This window comes from Acanthopagrus latus, chromosome 24 (assembly GCF_904848185.1).
Source record: "Acanthopagrus latus isolate v.2019 chromosome 24, fAcaLat1.1, whole genome shotgun sequence".
In the NCBI taxonomy this organism is placed as follows: Eukaryota; Metazoa; Chordata; class Actinopteri; order Spariformes; family Sparidae; genus Acanthopagrus; species Acanthopagrus latus.
This window is the reverse complement of record NC_051062.1, coordinates 9,668,497-9,690,088: the sequence shown is the minus strand read 5'-3', so window position 1 is coordinate 9,690,088 and position 21,592 is coordinate 9,668,497. Positions and strand designations below refer to the sequence as shown.

General features: G+C 43.6%; 1 protein-coding gene and 1 long non-coding RNA gene across 5 annotated transcripts; one reads left to right on the top strand and one right to left on the bottom strand.

Annotated features, from left to right (window-relative positions):
- Positions 1–504: 504 nt before the first annotated feature.
- LOC119015506 lies at positions 505–21,054 on the bottom strand. Of its 4 annotated transcripts, none has more exons than XR_005073366.1 (6): positions 20,764–21,054; positions 14,913–15,077; positions 13,002–13,161; positions 11,703–11,880; positions 5,566–5,679; positions 505–1,328 (listed from the first exon to the last, which is right to left on the bottom strand). It is a non-coding gene; the product is annotated as an uncharacterized LOC119015506 (long non-coding RNA). The 4 variants fall into 4 exon arrangements; XR_005073363.1 differs by having other exon boundaries at positions 13,015–13,161; positions 20,764–21,047; XR_005073364.1 differs by lacking the exon at positions 505–1,328 and adding an exon at positions 3,454–3,883 and having other exon boundaries at positions 13,015–13,161; positions 20,764–21,048.
- LOC119015500 (vascular endothelial growth factor C-like) lies at positions 5,831–19,188 on the top strand. The gene is made up of 8 exons (XM_037091544.1): positions 5,831–7,630; positions 11,706–11,946; positions 12,462–12,652; positions 13,033–13,163; positions 13,257–13,354; positions 14,945–15,079; positions 15,670–15,871; positions 18,239–19,188. The coding sequence occupies exons 1-8, from the start codon at positions 7,529–7,531 to the stop codon at positions 18,342–18,344; spliced, it is 1,206 nt and encodes a 401-aa protein (XP_036947439.1). The 5' UTR covers positions 5,831–7,528; the 3' UTR covers positions 18,345–19,188.
- Positions 21,055–21,592: the final 538 nt, after the last annotated feature.

Below are 21,592 nucleotides of genomic sequence, written 5' to 3'. Positions count from 1 at the left end.
CTGTTACAAGTTAAGTCGTTCTAATGGATAACATACATGCATTTTAGCTACCACAACTATGAGCCATGCATTTACATGAATTCCATATTTAATCAGCTATTTCTTACTGTGTGGTTTTCTGTCCTAAAACACCAAAAGGACAAGTCAACTGACTCGTAATATAATGTGTCTACTGTCTTTGCAGAACTCTCTGCGGACTGTACCCCGACTGTGGGTGACTCTAGTCCCACAACGACGAGGCCTCCCGTTTAATCGTGAACACCGTTGTGCTGTTTGTGTCGCACCAAGTGTACTGGGAGGTCCACAGGAGAGGTGGCTTTTACTGGATATTGGACATAATGACTTAATTTTAATTTTTGGGTGAACCTACCCTTTAAAATGTACCAACATGTATTATTATATGCTTTACGAGCAGAAATGTGTAGACAATAAAAATCCTCTCAAAAAGAAGACTCCAAAACACAAGCATTTAAACAAAAATTACTTTCAGACCCTCACACATAATTCTTTAACACAACTATGAATTTATTGCCACCATCAAATTTAACAATCTTTCCTGTTTGTAAAACTCTCATAATCAAAGAGCTCCTTGTCTTCGCCAGCAGATGGCGCCGGCTAATCTGATTAGCCATGACGTGATCCACGAGGCTGATTTGTTGTATGTCTCCAGGCTAGTTATGGAGTACAGGATCCTGAATGTGCTGTTACTAAACTTGCACAAACCACAATGCGTTCAGAACTGGGCACTCACATGGATAAAGTATTCAGGGTATGAAACACTTGCTGTGCTTAGCGTGCTTTTCATTACAACGACTCCACCAACCAGGAGTCAGATGAGGGGGAATCTGCCTCCATAACTGTTTAGCTTGCAGTCACAATTTGCAGGAATCCCCGAACATAATCCCCATAAACCTTCATTTTTTGTTATCTAACTTTCTGGTCATACATATTAAATCATAGCTACTGAGTTGAGAACTACCCTCTGGAGTACCATCTTGTTTTCAGGCAACTCAAGCACTATTATATATACTTTTAGAACTTGTTTACACAGTGATCGATAGTTAATACACATTAGGTTCTGAAAACTGTCACACCCAACCACAGGGTGATTTTCGGATTATCCCGTTTCCCTGGAGGATAAATATTTGACGTCCATTTGTTCTTTGATTCCTGTGTAGGTGGAGGCTGATGGCAGGAAGAGAGGCCGAGGTGCTGGAGTCCGGGGGGACACGGGAAGGGGCCACCAGCGTTTGACAGGGTCGCAAGCAAGCCCAACTCAAGACAGGGCGGAGCAGGTGAACAAAAGCATCCAGTCGGTGCATTTTTACCTTCAACATAAAGAAACAGCAGTTTAACTGGGATTTTTCCACTGACTCAGTTACATGCATGAATCATGCGATCACGTATGTAATTGAAGGTCTTGGTCTTGTTAACGAAGGGGTTAGGCCGTCATTACAGGAAAATCCACAAAGCATTTAATTATGCGCTGCAGACTGTGTTACAACACTGCCCAAGGATCTCACGAGTAGAATGTCAAAAAAAGATGTTCAAAGCCTCCAATAAATCCAAAGCAAATCTACTTTTGTTATTCATTTACATGCTGTGTTGTCTCAAGGTGAGGCCCAAGCTGCGTTAGCCAAAGCAGAGGCTAAATCCAAGGCCATTCGTCTGCTGTCAGGGGCTCCAGCTGAAGACGTATAAAGTAGATTTAATGGCTTCATTTGTCATCCAAGGATTAGAAAATGATCCTGTATTGTTTGGAAATGTTATTCCCCGTGTCCTTCATTGTGCTTTGGGACGTTTGAAGATGAATTTGTTTGAAAAATATATTACAAATCTTGGAATTAGTTAAGTTTTGAGGTACGTATTTTTGTTCAAAGGATTTGGTCCACTTTCTATTTGCTTTCTTTTCGAGCCTCAGATCCAGCACATGTCGTTTTTACAGGATTGTTATTCAAATGAAACTACCAGGATGAACTGCTAACCAGAGAGCTTTAAGGATAATGGAAGGCAGATTTTGTTGCCCTCAGACGGAGCCAGGCTAGCCATTTACCCTTGTTTCCAGGCTTAATGCTAAGCTAAGCTATTGCCTTGTGGTTGCAGTTTCTCATTTATGCTGCATCAACGTCATCGGTTGGAATTTCCTGGGTGAAATTTCCAAATTGTTTGGACAGACAAGTCTGAACTAGAAAATGTAAATGACTCCCTATGAGAAAGTGTACAAGGAAACGCCACTCGAAGTCCAAAATTAAGATCAGGAGGTCAATCTCCTCCACAAGGGCGCATTTGTCTGACATCACACAACAATGGCAGCGTCCATTGGAAGGGTTTAGGATGTATTTGTATTAGGCTCGTAAATGTAACGTTCAGATTCAAGTGCCTTAATTATTAAAGTATATCATTGTCTGCTACCTCTGTGTCATTTTTCCTTCTCCATTTCCATTATAATGCCGGCAGGCTGCTCTGCCGAGGGTTCAATTGTGTGTACGCTTGCCAAAGAAGCAACGTCTTTTTTTATGGCCCGCCAAGTTTTCTGTTCACTTTTGGCGTCTCGCACCTGGAACGCTTTGATGTTGGAAGCTGGAAATTTCAATTAGGAAATTCCGACCTCTGCCGTTTACTGTAAGGCAGCATTACAGACGTATCTGAAAGCGATATCTTGAATCTTGAGCTTTTCATCTTACTCTCAGCGGGAAGCAGAATAAGCACATTTCCTCAAACTATTCCTTTAAGTCACGATAAAAAGAAATCATTTTTCTGAGGAGAAGTTTCACTTTTAGTATTCACCAGCTATCTGAGGCAAGTAACCGTAAAGTCTCTGTGATGTGATAAAAATGGACTTTCTTTATGTTTAGACGAGCTTCCTTTACTTATACAATTCAGGAATCATCAAAACAGAGGTCAGATGTTAAGCCACTGTTGCATAAGGGTGATTAGACTGCTGTTAAATAAAGCATTGGTTGCTGAAAATGATGTTTCCCACTTGAAAAACATGTTATCTCAGTGAAGTCAATAACACCAGCTGTGGGTTCAACCAACTGCAAATATTTTCAAATGGACGACTGTCTAAACCCGGCTCAGCTTTTTTTCTTTGGTAAGTTGTCACAGTTTATGATGTACCACTCTCAGACGTCCTTAAATAGAGAATATGTTAACCTGTAAGGCAGGTTTTGAAGGGACACATATTGTAGAAAGGGAGATTTTCTTTCTTTGTATTATAAAGCTGGTTTAGGTGCTGTATAAATATCATCAAAACACTCAATCCTTAGAGAAATGGACACAACCCGTATTCACAGACTTTGTCTTTAAACAAGTTGTCAGGACTGTTGTGGGCTGTGCCTGCTCAGACCTGTAAGAGATGACCAATCAGAGCAGACTGGGCTTTTTAGGGGGGGTGCTCTTAAAGAGACATGAGCTAAAACAGAGTGTGAATAGAGGTGCTGCAGCAATGGATAATTTGAGAAAAATAGTTGTTTTTTTTATAATAAAACCATGTACAATAAAAGCATGAACCTGATAATGAGCATAATATGGGACTTTTTACTATTGCAATATGTTGAAACAATTTCCATCTTGTTCCTCTTCCCCTCAGGCGGTGACCATTTACAGCACGAAGGGCTGAAGTTGACAGCATAAAGAGCAAGACAGAGGAACCCAGTGAAGAGTCTCTGGTCCTGTCAATATGGGCTCAGTAGCAGAGGATGCCATTACCACGCTGAACTGTAGATGAGGCTGAAAAAAGAAGAGGCACTTTTCCACAGTTATGGAGGACAATGGCTCTGCTGTGTGGTGGTGCAAAGGGCATCTATCTACTGAAGGGGAACAGGATGTCGAGGCCGAGGAGTGGCACTTGAAATGCGCAGTCAATGCAGAGCGAGGACATCTGGGAAGACAGAGAAACTCAATTATGGTTCTCATGTTCGTCAGGTGTTGGACCCGGACTAAATCCACTGAGACATTTATTTGTGATATTATGTAGATGCCAGTGAACATTTCAGGCCTGTTGTCTGGTTGGTCATGGTTGTTAAATAATTGAATATATGTTCAAAAGCAGTTGTTTCTGCAGTTTCATTTTTTTATATTGCCCACAACCCCCTGTATGTTTTTAAAGTCTTGCCCAAAAGAGGAGATGCCAACTTAAGAGCCTGTAATATTAGGAACATACGGAATGAAATAATCTATATTGAATAAATGAACTGATTTCGGTGTTCATGTTATGTTAATGACCAAAAAATAAGAAAAACATATAAATAAATAAATAAAAGTGAGACTGAAAAGTGAAATATTCTGTCATGAATTTTGCAACAGTATGGTTTCTCCAGTGAAGAAGTTTTTGCATCCGTGCGACATCACCGAGGAAACTCAGACAGATACTGTAAGCTGGAGTTGGCAGGTCATTCAAATGGATTTTTAATAATCAGAAATAGTTTCCAAGTTCCTGGTCTTTATAAAAGCACTGCTACTATTGACGAAATTGTTCCAATTAGTGCAACTGTATAGTTTCCCCTCTCTTGAGACATTTCAACCGTCAGCTCATGTGACGCTACAACACAGGCGATCCTGTTATTTGGGCCTTCTGCGGGTGTAAAATCTGATCATGTTGACGCCAACCATTTACCTCAAATATTTCCTCTGTATAAGAGCTGCTTGTGTCAGATACAGTAGATCAATTTCATGTCGAGCCATTTTACCTTTCACTGACAGTCGTGGCAGCTGTTTCACACATAACAGTCACGGTTAATGACAGAACCTCTTTAAATTTAAGTTTCATTCGCAGTTTTCTCTTGTCACACTTGATTACAGATTACATTTTAATGTCATTCCATCTGTCCATTGTGTTGTAAAAAGTTAACTAAGGGTCATACTCTGGTAAAAGATATTGAGTATCTATCTATCTATCTATCTATCTATCTATCTATCTATCTATCTATCTATCTATCTAGAAAGACAATTCAAGACCATTATATTAAAAAAAGGACCCTTCTAAGACATTCACCTGTATTAAATAATCTATGAAAGAAGCCATGACACTGTGGGCCTCAGGCTGCAGACCACCCAAGAGGATTAGCGACAGAAAAGGAGGGACTTCTACTCTTCACCCCCTCAGGAAACAGCTAATCCTTTCCTCTTAATTGCCATCTTAGACATTTTAAATTCTCCAAGCGGCAAGTAATGTGCTCTCTCTTTCAAAACATTAAAAATACGCCTCCAGAAAACATCACCCGGCCTCTCGCCCCGCTGGTGCCACGGACTTTCGACTGAACAGGACAAAGCCTGGCATTAACACAAGTGATAAACTTCCCTCCCTCCATCATCTATGATTCTATGCCCCGAGCTCACATGATGAAATGGAGAAACTAAGCAATGACTGGAATGTGGAATTTGGCGGTGCAGATTTCGACACATAAAGCGTACTGCATGCAGACACTTGCCGCCGTGTGCGTGCGTGCGTTGCAAGCGTGTGTGTGTGGGGGGTGTGTGTGCGCCTCTAATCCTTGAGGAGAGGCTGGCGGTGACTGGCCCAAAAATCGGATGTTTTCTCATTCGAGCGTTTCCCAGACACACCTCTTCCTCCCCGTCTCTCTTCTCCTTCTTCTTCTTCTTCTTCTTCTTCTTCTTCTTCTTCTTTCCTTCCCCCCTCCATAATTTACTTTACAGTTGTCGGTAACTCCTTTCGCCCTGGGAGAGGGGGAAAGAAGCATAATTTAGACAAAGATGGAAGCTCCCTCTGCTGTTCACCTCTTCTTACCCTCCTCCTCCTCCTCCTCATCCTTCATGACACACATGGCCCATAGCCTTGGGGCGGTATAGTTAAGGAGGTATGTAAAGTTTGTCATTTTTAGGACCCTGAAAGGCCAAACCAGAGCGAGAAAGAGCGAGGAGGGGGTGGGGGAGGTAACAGAGACAGCGCCTGACGAAGGTGTGAAGGCAGCAAAGGTGCTCGGAGCTGCAGGTGTGAGACCGATTCTTGTGGCTTTATCTCCGCCTCCAACAGGCCCCGACATTGAAATAGCGCCTGGCGAGGGTGAAGAGACACCAGCCAAGTTGGGGGTGGTGGGGATGGGGTGGGGGCAGCTGACATGAAGCAGAGACAGCAGAGCGAGAGAGACAGCGAAGGTATTAGCAGCTCATAAAAAGGCACTTAGAGCCGCGGTTGGGCGACTCACACATTCATCACCGCCAGCTGCTACCGAAACACACGCCTTTTTTGAAGGAATTACGAAGATGGACGGATAAAGGCGAAATGTGCGAGATAAGGAATGTGGGAGGATAATCTGATTTAACAGACGGTTGAACCTGTTTTCCTGTCCGTGAGAATTTGGAAAGTTACACAAATTACACGGCAAGACAAAAAAAAAGAAAAAGAAAAAGAGGAAAAAAGAAATCACATAAAAGGAGGATGGTGGTGTGTGTTTAGAGAAAGTGTGTCAGCGCCTCTGTAGACACAGTGTAGCCTGCAATTTCTGCCAGTATAATCAGCTATAACGCACGAATCATCCCTCTCAAAACCCCTTTCACCCCGCCCACAAGATACAATCCTTCCATTCCTGTATTTTTTCCCTCATTCACTCCACCAGGATGCCTCAGAGCAGGACGCAGCACACTCACTCTGTTTGGACAAGAACTTAATACCCCAGAACTTAATACCGCTGGACACTTTTTTAAAAAAAAAAAAAAAACTCCTGCTTTCTCTTTTTTTTATTTTCTTGGGGGAGAAAACAGGATTTGGAATAAGCTCTTCCTCTCTCTTTGATGCTCTTCTGAGGATCAGACAGCCTTGACAGGAAAAAAAAAAAGTTGTGACAGATTTAGAAAGAGGCAAAAAAAAAAGAGAAAAGTGCAAAGAGAGAGACAGACAGAGCTTTGCCCCGGAGGTTTCTGAGGAGGAAACAGGAGACAGATAAAGAGGCAGCGATAATCTGAGAGAGAGAGACAGACAGACGGAGGGAGGGAAGGAGCACAGCTGTTCTGTGGAAGAGAGGGGAAAATAAAGATAAAGAGCGCAAAGAGGTGCACAAGTGTGAAGGGCGAGGAGAAGGGACCCGACGAGGACAAGCCAAGGCTGGAAGGAAAAACAGGACATACATGGGAGCCGAGGGTGAGGAGTGAGTCAAGGTGAAGGTCAAGAAATCCATAAAGAGGAGAAATCAACCGGCAGCGAGCATGGAGGCGAAGCGGCAGAAGAGGAGAGGCTTCCTCTAAAGGTGCTTGACGCAAAAAAAAAAAAAAAAAAAGAAGAGGACGATTTCCTCATCATGTTTTATTCAGCTGGCTTCCCAAATTCAAACAACCTGCGCCGGAAGAGCAACTTCGTCCCGGGATAGAATGACGAGAGGAGCAAAGAGATACCTGCCGAGTCTGTGATATCCTCCTGCTCCTCCTCCTCCTCCTCTTCACCTCGGGCCTTCCTCTCCTCCTCCTCCTCCTCCTCCCTCTTCTTTCACTTTACACCCAGCCTTTTTAAATTCACTGACTTCCTCTTCCTCCGTCCTGATATCACCTCTCCTCCGCTCTCCATCTCCTCACTATGTGGATACCAGCTTTGCTCCTATGGATTCTTAGTATCACTCATCTGTGCTCAGGACAATACTTTACAGACTATTACCAGCCTGGAGACATGGGCACTGAGGTGAGACATTTCCTTTCTCCATCATCTTTACAAAGGTGTGATTGGCCTGAGCTCAAACATTGCTTTCTCATTGGATGAACAAAGTCACCAGATCTCAACTCCGCCAGCATCAAAACATCTCTTTTGAGGACTGCTGTTAGTTAAGCTAGTAAAACTCTGTTTGCTCAGGAAGTCTCATTGAGATCAAGATCTCTTTTTTTACAAGCGAGGCCTGACAAACACAGTATGTGTGTACAACACACTAACGAGACAATTCAGTCGCACAAAGATCCGTCCGGTGGTTTATGGGTAGTGGCAGCTGCAAGAGTGTACAGGATATCTCTTTAATCCAGCGTAGAGAGGAGAGAGGATTGTGTGATGGTCCTGAAAATCCGACCATTCAGTTTTTGAGCGCGCTGTTCAGCAGAGGTTTTGTGCAGTAATCTTCCATCAAACCAATGAATTTAATCTATTCTTCCTAGAATAGTTAGGATCAGAGAAGGAATATCAAAAGGTCTCTGCTCAGGTGAAAAATAAGCAATTTGTCTTTTTTGGCATTTAGAACCAGCTCAAAATTAATAAAAAATTGTTATGCAGTAGATCTGATCTCATACAAGATGGTTTCATCAGCATAAAAATGGACATTGCAATGTTCTGTTGAAAAGTTAAATATGTGTATATAGATAAAGGTCCAATTTGTGAGTCAACTTCCTTACAATCTGGACCTTTAAAACAGGAAACAAGTGTTGTGTGGCTCAATGTGCATTTCTCATTTATAAGGAATGGGATGATGTTTCAGCCCTCAGGCCCTCTGCAAGATCAACAGTCATAGCAGGAGAAAGGCACTGGCATGCCATAGATGCCACAACCCAACACTGCAACGGATGGTGACTGAGGCGCATGTTACTCAATTTGTCGACCACACACGTCTTTGGTATTGGTCATTGTTGGTATTGGCAAATGAGTCAGCAAAGTTGAACGCCGCATGAAACGAAGCTGCACATTTTTCTTTTGCCACCAGATGTGGATGTTTTTTTCTGCCTCTTAGCTCACATGGTGTCGCATCGGATGGCAAAAAGAATTTGCATATCTGCTTCACATCCATGTCAGGATCGGTAAACGTCATTGGTGAAGTCAAAGCCAGATGTGTCGCGTTTCCCCCGTCAAACAGAGCTCAGACCAGACAGCGCAGACTGTCTGGGGGCCGCAGCAGCTCTGGACCTGGCTTGGGGGACTGGAGGATAGCCAGATCAAGACAGAGTGAGGACTAGTACTAGCACCTCCTGAGCACTGCTGAGGTGCCCTTGAGCAAAGAAAGGGCACAATCCCTACATAAACACCTTTGGAGGGATTGGAGGGAAGTGTAAACAATCATCAGCACGATTCAGAAGCCTTGGACAGACCGACAAAGACCGCAGCACAAGGTTGCTTTTGCCTACCGAGATATCCACAATGCCACAGCAGTTATTGTATCATGAGCCGGTCTAAAAAAGGTCTGCTGTGGGAAAAAGCATCTTATTTTCCTGACATCCCGAGGTGAGCAGTGATCTGAGGAGTTCAGAGAGGCAGGAATTAGAAGGCTTAGATATAAGCCGATAGCCGTTATGGTCACAGGAGTAACCGCCTTTATGTAACGTTATCATCCCACCATCTCTAAGCAACGTCTTCCTTAATATACATTTTAATTAGGTATCAAAACCAACTCAGTTAACTTGCAAACACACTCCTTGTTCTAATCATCCGAAGGCTTTAATGCAATCCACGTGATTGACCGTTAAAGCAATTGAGTCTAATTTCGGCCCAATTTCTTTTTGTTTGATGTGACAAGTCCGTGTAAAACAACTTGCTCTCGTCTGTTGTCTTCTTTACTGTAAATGTTGTTCGTGAGCCGGGCCAGTAAAGCGTTCAGTTTTCAGTTACGAGCTCTTCCGTATTCTGATGGATGGCTTCTTCTGTGGAAGTGTCTCTGTGGTTAGCTCAAAGGCTTCCTGACAAGCAGTGAGTCATGGTACTCAATCAAGTTCTCAACAACCAAAGCTAAACTATTTCAAAGAAAACTCTCTGTGTGTGTGCGTGTACAGTAAAAGCTTTGCACACAAGATGTTTATACTGGAAGACAGCGGTAGTGACAAATGTATGGGTGTGTGCATGTGCGTGTGTCCGTGTGCCAGAAGTATCTAATGACCATCGTTCGTCCATCATGACCTCATAATCCCGCGGGGGTGACCTCATGTCATGTGATCAGTGCACAACACGAGAAGAGAGAGAAAGAGAGAGAGACCAAAAGAAGAAGAAGAAAAAAGGAAATGTGGGAAGAATGTGGGAAGAAAGAGAAAGAATCCATCCTCAAGTGTATGATTACAACAAGTGGAGATTCCTCATTCTAGCAGTGTAGTATTTCTACACACGAACAAACGCAGTGGTCCGTTCAGTTTAGCTATGATCATGCCAACGATTAATTTGGGTGGCAGTGCATGATTGCCTGGTGTAGCATAATGTTCCTGTAATGTTATTGTGTACTATGTGAGTATTTAAAAAACTGGTGGATTGATGCATTGGCAATCTTGCTCTTGAAACTTTCATGTCAATAAGCCCCCCCAGTGAATTAAATGGGCTTGTGCTACACTACAACCATGAAAACACCAACCAAAGGATTGGCAATAACGTCGGTCAGATGAATGGTTGGATGTTTGGAATGTCCGTTGGTAAACTGTTTGGTTGGTTGGCCGGTTCGTCCTGTCTTTTGATCCAGACTAACATATCTCTATAATTTTGTTCAGACATTCATGGCTCTCCGAGAGTGAATCCAACAGAATTTAGCGAACCGCTGACTTTTCTTCCACCACAAGCTTGACTACGGTGATACTGAGTAAAATGTCTTCAGTGGATTAACACGAAATTTGGTACGCCCATTCATGCCCCCTCTCAGGATGAACTGCAGTTACCTTGGTGATCCTCTGATGTTTTATTTACCATCACGAGGATTTAAGTTTTAATCTGTATAATGCCTGTAGCGTGTACATTAGCATGTTAGCACCAAAGCCCCGCTGTCCATCTCCACAGAGCTGCTAACTTGACTGTAAAGGAAATAACGTGAAGGAAAGACGGCAAGGGGAGGTAAACAGGAGACGGACAGAGAGGGAGGGAGGACAGAGAGCGGCTGAAGGAGGAGAAGATAAATGAGCAGACTGACGACTACAGAGATCTGGTTTCTGTTTAGGTAATGCCAGCTGTACCAGGCTGCTCCCTCTCAGCATGGGAAACCAAACAAGCACCCTCACTGCCAGGGGGGATTAATGTGCGACACTCAAAACGTCACAACTTTCAGCTGACATTTAGCTCCCCACAGATGATACAGAGGCCTCTATTAGACGGCCCATTACATAATTACCATTTTATCATTCATCTACTGTATTTCCACCGAGGAGAACAGAGTCATCTATCATTACGGCAGGAAAATCATTATGGAGATGACTCACAGCGGGGAAGGTTTACAGAGCGATATCTACTATCAACGGAGACTTCCTGCAGGGGCCGTGTGCACCACATAAAGCCCTCTTTATACAATAATATAAATAATAATGTGGGTGTTGGCTGAGCTTACAATCTCTCGTCTGTTTGGTCCATTAAATGCAGGATCCTCAGACAGAAACTTGAGTGGCTGAACTTGTCATGCAGGGCACATTAAGGAGGGGTACCATGAAAGGTCGTCCAAAACAAATTCACTGATAAAGTAACCACAGGCCATATAATGAATGAATGACTTTTATCACATCGCTGTAAGTGGCGTAGTGTAAAAGGGAACCACAATAAATGACAGAAAGGAGTGAGAAGATCAAGTCATAAGGAGTGCTCAGCCTTGATAGCTTCCTTCTGTTGCACTTGAATGGAACAATGTGTGTGTGCAGATGAAGAGAGGACACCCATAATAACTAACAGTAGCCAACAGCAACATGTTACAACACATTGGCAGCTGAGGTATTCACTGTTTATCCGGCTCAAACCAGCAAAGCTTACTCTGTAAATACTACAGTGTGCGATGACTTTACCCAGAAAAACACAAAGTTTTGTCGTTTGTTTGTATGATGCTCACCAGGACCCGCCGTTGTCAGATGACCAGCCCAGCTTGGAGACAGTGACGAGCGTGGATCAGCTCTTGCAGCTCCTGTACCCCGAATACAGCTTGCTTCAGCACTGCCGGAGGAAGAAATGGCAGAGTGTCTCCTCTTCGTCGTCGTTTCCCGCCTCCTCAACCAGTCCTGTAGTCCACTCTGGCGATGAGGACATGTGGGGAGGGAGGGAAGAGCCAGCTTACAGAGTGGACGGGACTTTGGCAGGTAAATGTTGGGATGTTTCCAATAAAACTACCACATTTTGTACAAAATAATGATTTCTGAGATAAGAGATCACTTTCTTGTGTCATACAAACTAGACTTGATCAACCGACGCTTCTCCAACAGGCTAACATCAGTGATAGCTTCTCCAATAGCCTAACACTGGCATTAGCTTCTCCAGGAAACATGTTTCTGTAATGCCAAAATCCTGAATTTCATCTCAAACTTCGATGAGAGGATTTCAGACTGAGGAAGTTCTGTAATTGGGCCTCATGTTAATATCTCATGCTAGATCTCATGTTAATATTCCAAAAAGTCAATGCCTTTACAGTGGGCCAGTCTACAGTATTTTAAAACACTTGGAAGGCCAGAGATGAGACGGTGGTAAGGGCATGAGATGAGAGAGAACGAATATTAGAAACAAGACTTGAGGGGGTGATGACGCCTGCCATCACCCCAAACCACTCAGAACAGATAAATTCAGACCAAAAGGCTCTCTTATTCACACATGTTTTCAGTCATCCTCGAGGAGATCCAGCGGACCTCCTGCCAGCCCAGAGAGGTGTGTGTCGAGGTCGCCAAAGAATACCCAGAATCCACCAGTCAGTTCTACCTCCCTCGCTGCGTGGCGCTGCATCGGTGCGGTGGATGCTGCAACAACGAGGCCTACTACTGCACCAACACGAGTCACGCGCTTGTCAACAAGACAGTGAGTGGATTTCTCTTTCTTCTTGTTTTGTTTCTACCCTGTTTTTTTTTCTTTTCTCCTTTTTAGCACTTTGCTGTGTTGGTGCCTTTCTCCTGTTACACTAAGCTGGACGGAAACCAATCGACCCAGTTACGTAACGCGCTCATCTGTATTACATCCCACCCTGCTGCAGTGGGACACTCTTTGGCTGCAACTGGACAAGAAGTCAATATGATCCAGTCACGCACAGTTGCTCAATCTTGCAATCATTACATCAACTTTTTTTTTTTACACATCAGCGGAAACACTCCAAAGAAAAACAAAAGACGTACTATTTTATTTCATGTACTCCACAGCTTTGTGTGCACACCTCTAACCTTCACCTTTCTTCCCCCTGCCAGCTGATGGAGCTGTCGCCGCCGAAACTGGACCGCTCCGTTGTCATGGTGACCTTTGTCAACCACACCTCATGTGATTGCCTCCCCAAGCGGCCGCTCCACTCCATCATCAGACGAGCCGCGACGGATCACCTGTAAGCGAGAGTGACGCACTTTTACAAACAATCCTGAGTAATTTCATCCGTATCCATGCATTTATGCAATGTGTGTGTTTTGCGTGTGTGTAGGTGTTCCCCGCCCGAAGTTCCCTGCGCCTCAGGCTCATTGTGGGATCCAGTGAACTGTGTGTGCGTCTCCGCGGACGCCATAAACTACTCTGAGACCGGTGAGTCACTAAATTAGTTTCCTGTGTGGCCGCTGCGTATTCACCTCGTATGACACTGAATGGGTTTTTAAAGACATTTCTGTTGTGCCAGGTTTTTGGTTTTTGTGACCTTTCTCTGGTGGTTTTCTTGAGAAATGCTGGAGATTTTCAGCTCTTCCGGCCTCAAAATTCTGTTAAATGAATCACGAGGCAACACTCACTGGTGAACTTTGTTCGAAAAGCGTCACAGAAGTGCCCTCCTGAGTGCCCCTTTGGTAGATAACACATGATAAAGTGCCCTCTATGGTGTCCTTCAAGTGGAGAATATGTGATAAAAGTCCCTCTGAGGGACCCTTTCTGAGGGCTGGTGCCCCTTTTTAACTTTTCCACCCCTGCCCCTCAAACATCCTGAGTCCGCCACTGCACACTGTGTCACTGTTTCATTTGAAGAGGCCAACAAGGGCACCTACTTTCAAAAGTCGAAAGTATATCATGTCCTCAACAAAGGGTCAAGACCAGGATGTAAAACAAGTAATATGCAAATCCTGAATCGGGGCAGTTTGTTGCAATAGAAAAGGGGATTTCACCTCAAGGGGTAAAACACAGCAGGCAGGCCAGCTTTTGGATCTGACACAAGACAGCAACAACACCCGGTGATTTCACTAATGGAAGTGGAAACCACCTGCTGCCGAGTTTGGAAGCCGTGAAAACCTGCACAAGCCCGTCCTGACACACACTTCCCGAACATCAGGAGAAAAAATGTGCTTTTTTTATGTCCAAACTTGTGCTTTTTAAAACTTGGATGCTGTTCTCCTGTTGCATTGCGAGCTACTGGACAGCGCTAAAAAAAAAGTCCAAATTGTGGTGCCATGCGATATGTAGCAACACCTTACGTGGGCAGGTTTTGGGACGTCAGCCAGACTTAAATTCGATTTCAAAGAAATTCTTCTTCGCCGCCTCAGCCAGATGATGATGATGATGATGATGATGATTCAGGCGGCAAATAAAATGATCTGAAATGACTCCCGCCTCGGGGAATGTTTATTAAACTGTAACGTGAGAAGCAAAAGTGTCTTTCTGACATGTTACATGCCGAGTCATGCAGTGAACTACAGTGCTTTCCATTCCCAGATCCTTCATACTCTTCTAATAATAAACTGAGATACCTTACGTATCATGTTGTTTGAAAAAACAGGCTGCAAATAGATACTTATGGGAACAAGTCTGATTGATTACAAATACAAATTCATTTTGAATATATGTGGACATTTTGGACATAAGAGGGCAAACATGTCGAACAGAGAAGTGTTCTCCTCAAGGCATGTGGCACCACAGAGGACCTACAAACAGAGAATGCTAGCGTCTTTGCAAACACTGCAATCACTGCTGCTGTGGCTGCATGGAAAACTTAAAGCTAACAGGCTCTGATCAGTGTTAGCTCCTCCAATAGCCAAAAAACAGTGTTAGCTTCTCCAACAGACTTCACTAGGGATTGGAAGAATCTTAAGTAAACTGACTGAAGTGAGACACACACAAACATTGCAACATCAACAACAAAGTTACAAAAACAACTAAATACCATTTGTTGCTTTCTTTCCATGTGGCTTCCAGAGGCGCTGAACTCAGGTCTGCTGGCTCTTTGTGGGCCCAACAGGGTTCTGGATGAATCCACCTGCGACTGCGTCTGTCGAAATGGGCTCACCGAGGACAGCTGCGATCCGGGCTGGAAACTGGACCACAACACCTGTAAGGATTCCGGGTTTTAGTTACTGAACATTTTTCACATCATACTGTTGCATTTAGCCGTGGCTACAATAGTCCCCCCTTTAATTCTGTGACTTTGTGACATCACCATCACACATATGCATAGTCTGTGCCTAGCAGCTAGTTTGGATGTAAGAATTAATTTAGCACAGCTGGTCTTTTGTTAGCGGTGTTGGCTCAGGTGTGTGTAAGCTGACCAATCAAAGGACACTGGGTATTCTGGAGGGAGGGGGCAGCTAAAATAACATTTTAGTGCTGAACAGTGTGAGAACACTGATCTGTCTTTTGAGCATTAACAAATGTATGGTAATGTGTGGTAAGGGCAATTCCAATCTCTCTATAGCTACTAGCCTTGGTTTCAAATTTACTGTAAAGACACCAGAGAAGTGCAGTCATTCTGAAAGCAACCAGACAAAATCCAGCCATTAAGGATAAACACAGATAACTTTCTGGAAGTAGGGCTGCAAATATCTGCTGTAACAAGCCAAAACCCGACCACAGCCAGATGTGCGTAATACCATATCTGATTGAAGTTTTGTTTTCGGTTCGCGTTAAACCCTCTCTCCTCTCAGGTGTGTGCCGGTGTGAAGGTCAAGGCGAGGGGAAGTTGTGCCCCACCGGCCAGCGGTGGGACGAGGAGCTGTGCGGCTGCGTGTGCGCCGCCGAGTGTCCCAGGAATCAACCCCTCAACCCCGACACCTGCCTGTGTCAGTGCAGGGAGAGTGAGCAGTCGTGTCTGCGGCTGGGGAAGAAGTTCAACCGCAACACCTGCAGGTAGGCATACGAGGAGGCCGCCATAGTGTTGTTGAGTAAACCTCTGAATATCCTTTCCCTGTGGAGATGATGATGATAAATTTATCCCAGTTTTCCAAACCCAGAGTCTCTGCCAACTACGACCCTGAACTCACAGTGCTCCCTGTGCGTCAAGCCAGAAAAAGCCAATAAGCAATAATCAACATCCCCCCCCCCCCCCCCCCCACACACACACACACACACACAGGGAACAAGATCAATCCTGTTGCTTTATTGTAACCTTTAATCATCAGACTTTCCATTTATAGCAGCTGGAATTTGTTGTCGCACTGTTTGCACTTGTGACAACACCACACTCACTGATGTCAGCGAATATTTCAGAATCCGTCCCGTAACTGTCTCTAAGTGACGGAGAGCAACAGCCTCCGCTCATTCAATCAAAGTTGTACCGCCTGGTTGTTGCATCAGAACAATTCATTTTAATTGTAGGTTCCTCTTTCTCTTCTTCCACTGTTGCGTAAATTCAAAATCAATGCCCTGATGTAAACCCAGAGGTGCATCTTAATGTGCCAAAAGAGGGCCTGATCACTACAGCATGTTCAAACAAATTGGCAATAAGAGCCAATAACTATATTGACATGATTGGCTTCAAACAGGATTTTACTGCTATCCTTCAGTCATACAGTCATTTGTGTGTTTGTGTGCTTTGATGATGCCCGCTTGTTACCTGGCAAACCCAAGTCTGCAGTCATCGTGTCACTCCTGTGGTTCCACATAATCTGTTCGGGTTAACTGAGTTTACTCTTTAAATCTCTAGCTCAGTGTTTTGGAACCGTCGCTAAGGAAAAAGCCAGTTCCTGGTTTACAGTAATCGCGATGTAGAAACAAGAAAAAAAAAAGGGAGGGGGGTGAAGAAAGAGTAAGAAAGGCTGTTGGACGAGGAGAAAGCAGGCAAACTCTCAATGGACATGTCAAACATTCCAAACTCGAACAAGAAAAACTTTCTTCCTCCATTCTCTTTAGCACACGTTTCAGTATGACCTTTTATGGACACAGGGGGTGCCTAAACGTTCGACCGCGGCCTCAGCTGCATGCATGCGTGCCATGGTTCCCACAGCTAGCATGCAAGAGATCAACCTCCGTCTGACCCAAGAGGCCTGCAGAGAGACAGACAGGGAGACGGGCTGAACTTGATGACAGTGAGCAGAGCAGCCATTAGACAGGCGGGCAGGCTTGGAGACAGATGGACCGACAGGCTCGAGGAAAAAAAACACACAAGCAGACATGAGCTTTGATACGAGTGATTACTAATCGTGGCTAATGTGGGAAAGTTCATGGGCATCTCAAAGAGCTTCTCAAACTCTCCGAGCTTTAAAGATATTAAATAAATATCTGTAGGCTAAACAGCTGAGACTAAATATGAGCCAGATTTACTTGACTGTTCATGGTATCATTGTATGTTTATCTAGAAAACTATATAGCCTAACAACAGCGTTCATCAATGTTAGCCTTGTTAGCCTATAAACTGTTTACCAAGTGGAGAATTAAATGTCTAAAATTTGGTTCCACTACACAAACTAGTTCTCAAATAGTAGTTAGTAAAAACTAGCTATATATCTTCCTCTGCTTAGCTAGCTGCCAGCTAACTGAACTAGCCAAACGCTAACTTCCTTGCTCGAAGCAGATCATGCATATACCTCAAACAACAAAACTATTTCATCAGTAACTTATTATATCCTGGTTAAAGGTTAATGGCACTTAATAACTTGGGGTCACAAGTTTAAAACTATCTAGTAGCAAGGTCCAAAATGTACTATTTTTGTGGTGAATGTTCCGAATGAACTAGCAACTCAATAGATCCCCATTAACATACAAATCTAAGTGCCAATTGTGTGCCCTGGATAGTAGTAGCATCATTTCGTGATTTAAAGCAGTGACACATTATCTTTGGAGTATGCGGGCTCATGCTCCTCATTCTTTTCATGATTTTGTCTATTTTTTTTTCAACGTCTGATTCCACATCTGGTCACAGGAGGTGGCACGACAGAAGACCATACACCTACTGTGATTATGAAGAGGAGAGTTCCCAGAATTTGGCCGTAGTCCTCCCCTCTGGAGGAACACTTTCCCTCGCACACAGAGCCCGTTTGATGCACGCACACACTTGGATCAGGGTTTATCCAAAAGGGATGTTCGGAGCTGAACGACAATAGCGTTCGTGCCAAAAGGATATAATGTGTCCTGTGTCTCCTTTTTATTTTTTTTCCCCCTCATCCTTTCTTTTCCTCCACCCTTCTCTCACTTTCTATTTCCACCTCGCCTCCCTTCTTGATCTCGCTTTATCTGGCTCTCCCTCCCTTCTTCCTCCTTCGTCTTCCTCCTCTCTAGCTGCTACAGGTTGGCTTGCAGAAATGCCCGGCCCGTGTGCCCGCCTGATTTCTACTACAGCCCCCACGTCTGCCAGTGCATCCCCAACTACATGAGGTGGAACTAACCAATGGCATGGAGGCAGAGGAGCAGAACTGCAGATCGCCCTTCGCCATGAGGCCTGAAATAAAGAGGGGAAGAAGTGCTCTCTTGACAGGAGGGCGGGAAGGTGGAACCACACATGTACTGGGTTACAACAGACTACAAGCAGCACTTGAGGAGTTTTATTAGTGCTCTCTGTGCTCTGACACAAAGGAGGACAGGAGTGCTTCCCAGTGACACAATGAGGCCCAAAACGGCCATCCGCATGCAGTAAAACTCATAAAAGTGAGCAATTCCGCGCCAAAGAGAGAAAACGAGGAGAGACATTTGCCTCGCCGGGACTTCGTCTCACACGTGTTGGCCCTCAAGGCCAACGCTCACAACCCCCGTCCTGACAAAAGCATGACAGGGCAGGATGGATGAATCAGACCTCGGTGCAGAGACATCGCACTTGACTTGCTCGAAAAGGAAAAGTGGAATAAAATAATAAACAGACTCAGACTCGACGTGAACGTTTAAATAAGCTGCGGGCAACTTCACACGTTGGCAGCCACGAGATGTTGAGACATCTGAGAGGTTGAAGGATTTTTTTTTTTGTATAAATCATGTAATGTGATGTCCCTCTTTTAGCAGAGGTGGAGACGGTGGTGGTCCCCTTTTGATTTTAACAGATTGTGTCTACTGCATCGCTACTGAAAGGAATACAAAGAGGCTGTTGTTGCAGCTTCCCTTTTTTTTTTATTATTAAAAATGTCTTTTCACATAAAAGTCTCCCCTCAGCCAGGAGAAGTAGAGGTTTAATGCCAGACCCTGTTCAATTAAACACTGATTTAAACGCTCCCAAACAGCTATTATACCCTCCAGTTTCAACTTGCCTCCGCTGCAGCGCTGCTCTTTGAAGACTTCACTCACACACGGCTGAATCCACTCATGACTGATGGGAAACACTTGGGTAAAAGCTCTAGACTGTTCTAATAATTTAACTTTACACACTCTGAGTAATATTATTTGTAAATATTTAAATCTCTTTTCATATTTAAAATGTGATATTTTGAAGATGGAATCATGTGTTGATGTAATAAAAGATGCTGTATTTAAATCACTCTCTTATCTAAATATTGGTTGCAAATGAATCTGTGTACATGTCTCTGTTCTCAATCTGAATTATGTCTCCATCTACTTTGCCTGCACTGCAAGAGATTCATTTTAATAGCTCATTTAGTCGCCTATACAGCTTTTCACAAAAATGATTATCGGGCTCAAAGTTACATTAAACGTTAGGATAAAGATTCATCACAGTGTAAATGATTGTAGTGTTTGTGCTTAATGGATGTCAAGAAAAATTCTTTCATCACACTACTATGAATTATTTAAAGTAGTTTTGAAGTATTGATTAAAAGCCTGTCAGACTGATATGTTTGTGTCCTTATTTTGTTAATGGTGAATATTTTGCAGTGTTTCTTTTTAGGAATATAAAAAGTCAGCTACTGTATGTCCATCCATCCATCCATCCATCCATCCATCCATCTTCTACCGCTTTATCCGCTACTGTATGTTGTAATAAGAAAATGTGAACATGCTTTTAATTTTATCACATTAAACTTCAAATAAGTTAAAGCGCCCATATGTAAGAACCGAAACTAAAATGCTGGCTGTTACGATGCTATGTTAGCGTGCTAATCAACTTACCCTGTCTCATTTTGGCCCAAGGCTCCTGTGCTAGCGTGCTCCCAGAGTCTTAATGCAAGCTGCACAGCTAACTGAGCTAACTTGCTAACAGCAGCTACAGTTAGCAGCTACTCTGGTAACGCTGTGGTGTAAGTCAGCTAACTGGCTGAGTAACGTGCATCACACAGCGTTTACCTAAAGTTAGCTAACATTAGCCACCATGTGCAGTAGTCATACCAGGTGAAATCAGCTGTATGTTTGCAGCAGCAGCTTGCCTGTGAATTAAACTTTTTATTTGCAGGAAAGAGCTATGGGTAATTTATTTTCTGTACATTTTTATCTTCCTGGTTTAGTGGCAGCTAGGCCAGACAGCAACAGGTTGAACAGTCAGGCTGGGGAGTTGTCGCTAAATGCTACACTGCCGTTTACAGAACTGCTGTTTAGCACTGGTTTAGCTAAAAGCTAAGTAAAGGTAAAAGCAGTGGTAGCACAAGAGGAGAGGACTTGTTTAGTCAACTACGACTCACTCATGTGCACCAAACATTTTCCTTAAGTAAGCTAACATTTGCGAACATTAGCCACCGTTTGGTACAGTCATACAAGACCAAATAAGGCTGTTGAAGCTAAATGTATTAATTTTGAGTGATGGTGTTTTTTCTTGCCCATGAATTAAACTTCTTTTTGTCTCAATTTCAACAACACATATGAAATTAGTTTGAACTTTGTCACTGCTCCTTTAAAAAAAACAAAAAACAAAAAAAACTGTTGCATGTTACCTGTCTGGCCACTTGAGAAAGGCAGATGCACGTCAGGTTGCTCGTGTTTCAAGCGACAGTCTGGTGACTTAGCAGGCCGACCTCCATCCCTCAGCTGGGTGGGAACTTGACTCTTCCTGTGGTCTCCCGTTTCTTGTTCTCCCTCCCGTCTGCGTCTACCACAATAAACAATATTGACTCAGATGGAAAACAAAGAGATCGCCTTTCTGTCTGGCCCTTGTGACCGTCTGCCTGTCGAACTGCCTCAACACTTGTCTGTCTGATCTTTGTCTGGTCTGCCTGCATCATTAGCTGATTGCAGTGCATGATTACAGTGATTAATGGCTGAATGGTAATGACTGTCATTAACCACAGACTGCCTCAGCTGATTAAAACATATCTCCTCTCTGACTATAAATAATGTGTGAAAATCAAAAAATATGACAAATCAACTGACTCACTCAGAGTCAGAAGGGTCTCCGCTCACTTACTGGCAAGAACAGAGCTAATTTCAAAAGTAAAGTGGCATGCCTTTCTCTAGAAATCGTGCAAATGTTGCCTAAAAAATGAACCTGAAACCAAGAAGACTTGGCCCGAGGCTACAGCTGGTAGAGGTCCAGGCCCTCTGAGTGCAGCTGTGGATTCAGCTTCTTTGCAAATCAGGGGAATGTAATCAAAATTCAAATATTTAGACATGATTATCATGAGAATAATTACTCTACATTAAGCTGGATACCATCTCCACATCACCAGGTGGTGGATCCATTAAGTCACAACTCTATGTGATTATCTTCATATGTCATTTTGAGATATCATTAATTCAATATGACAGAGGAAAGACGAGAAGCAA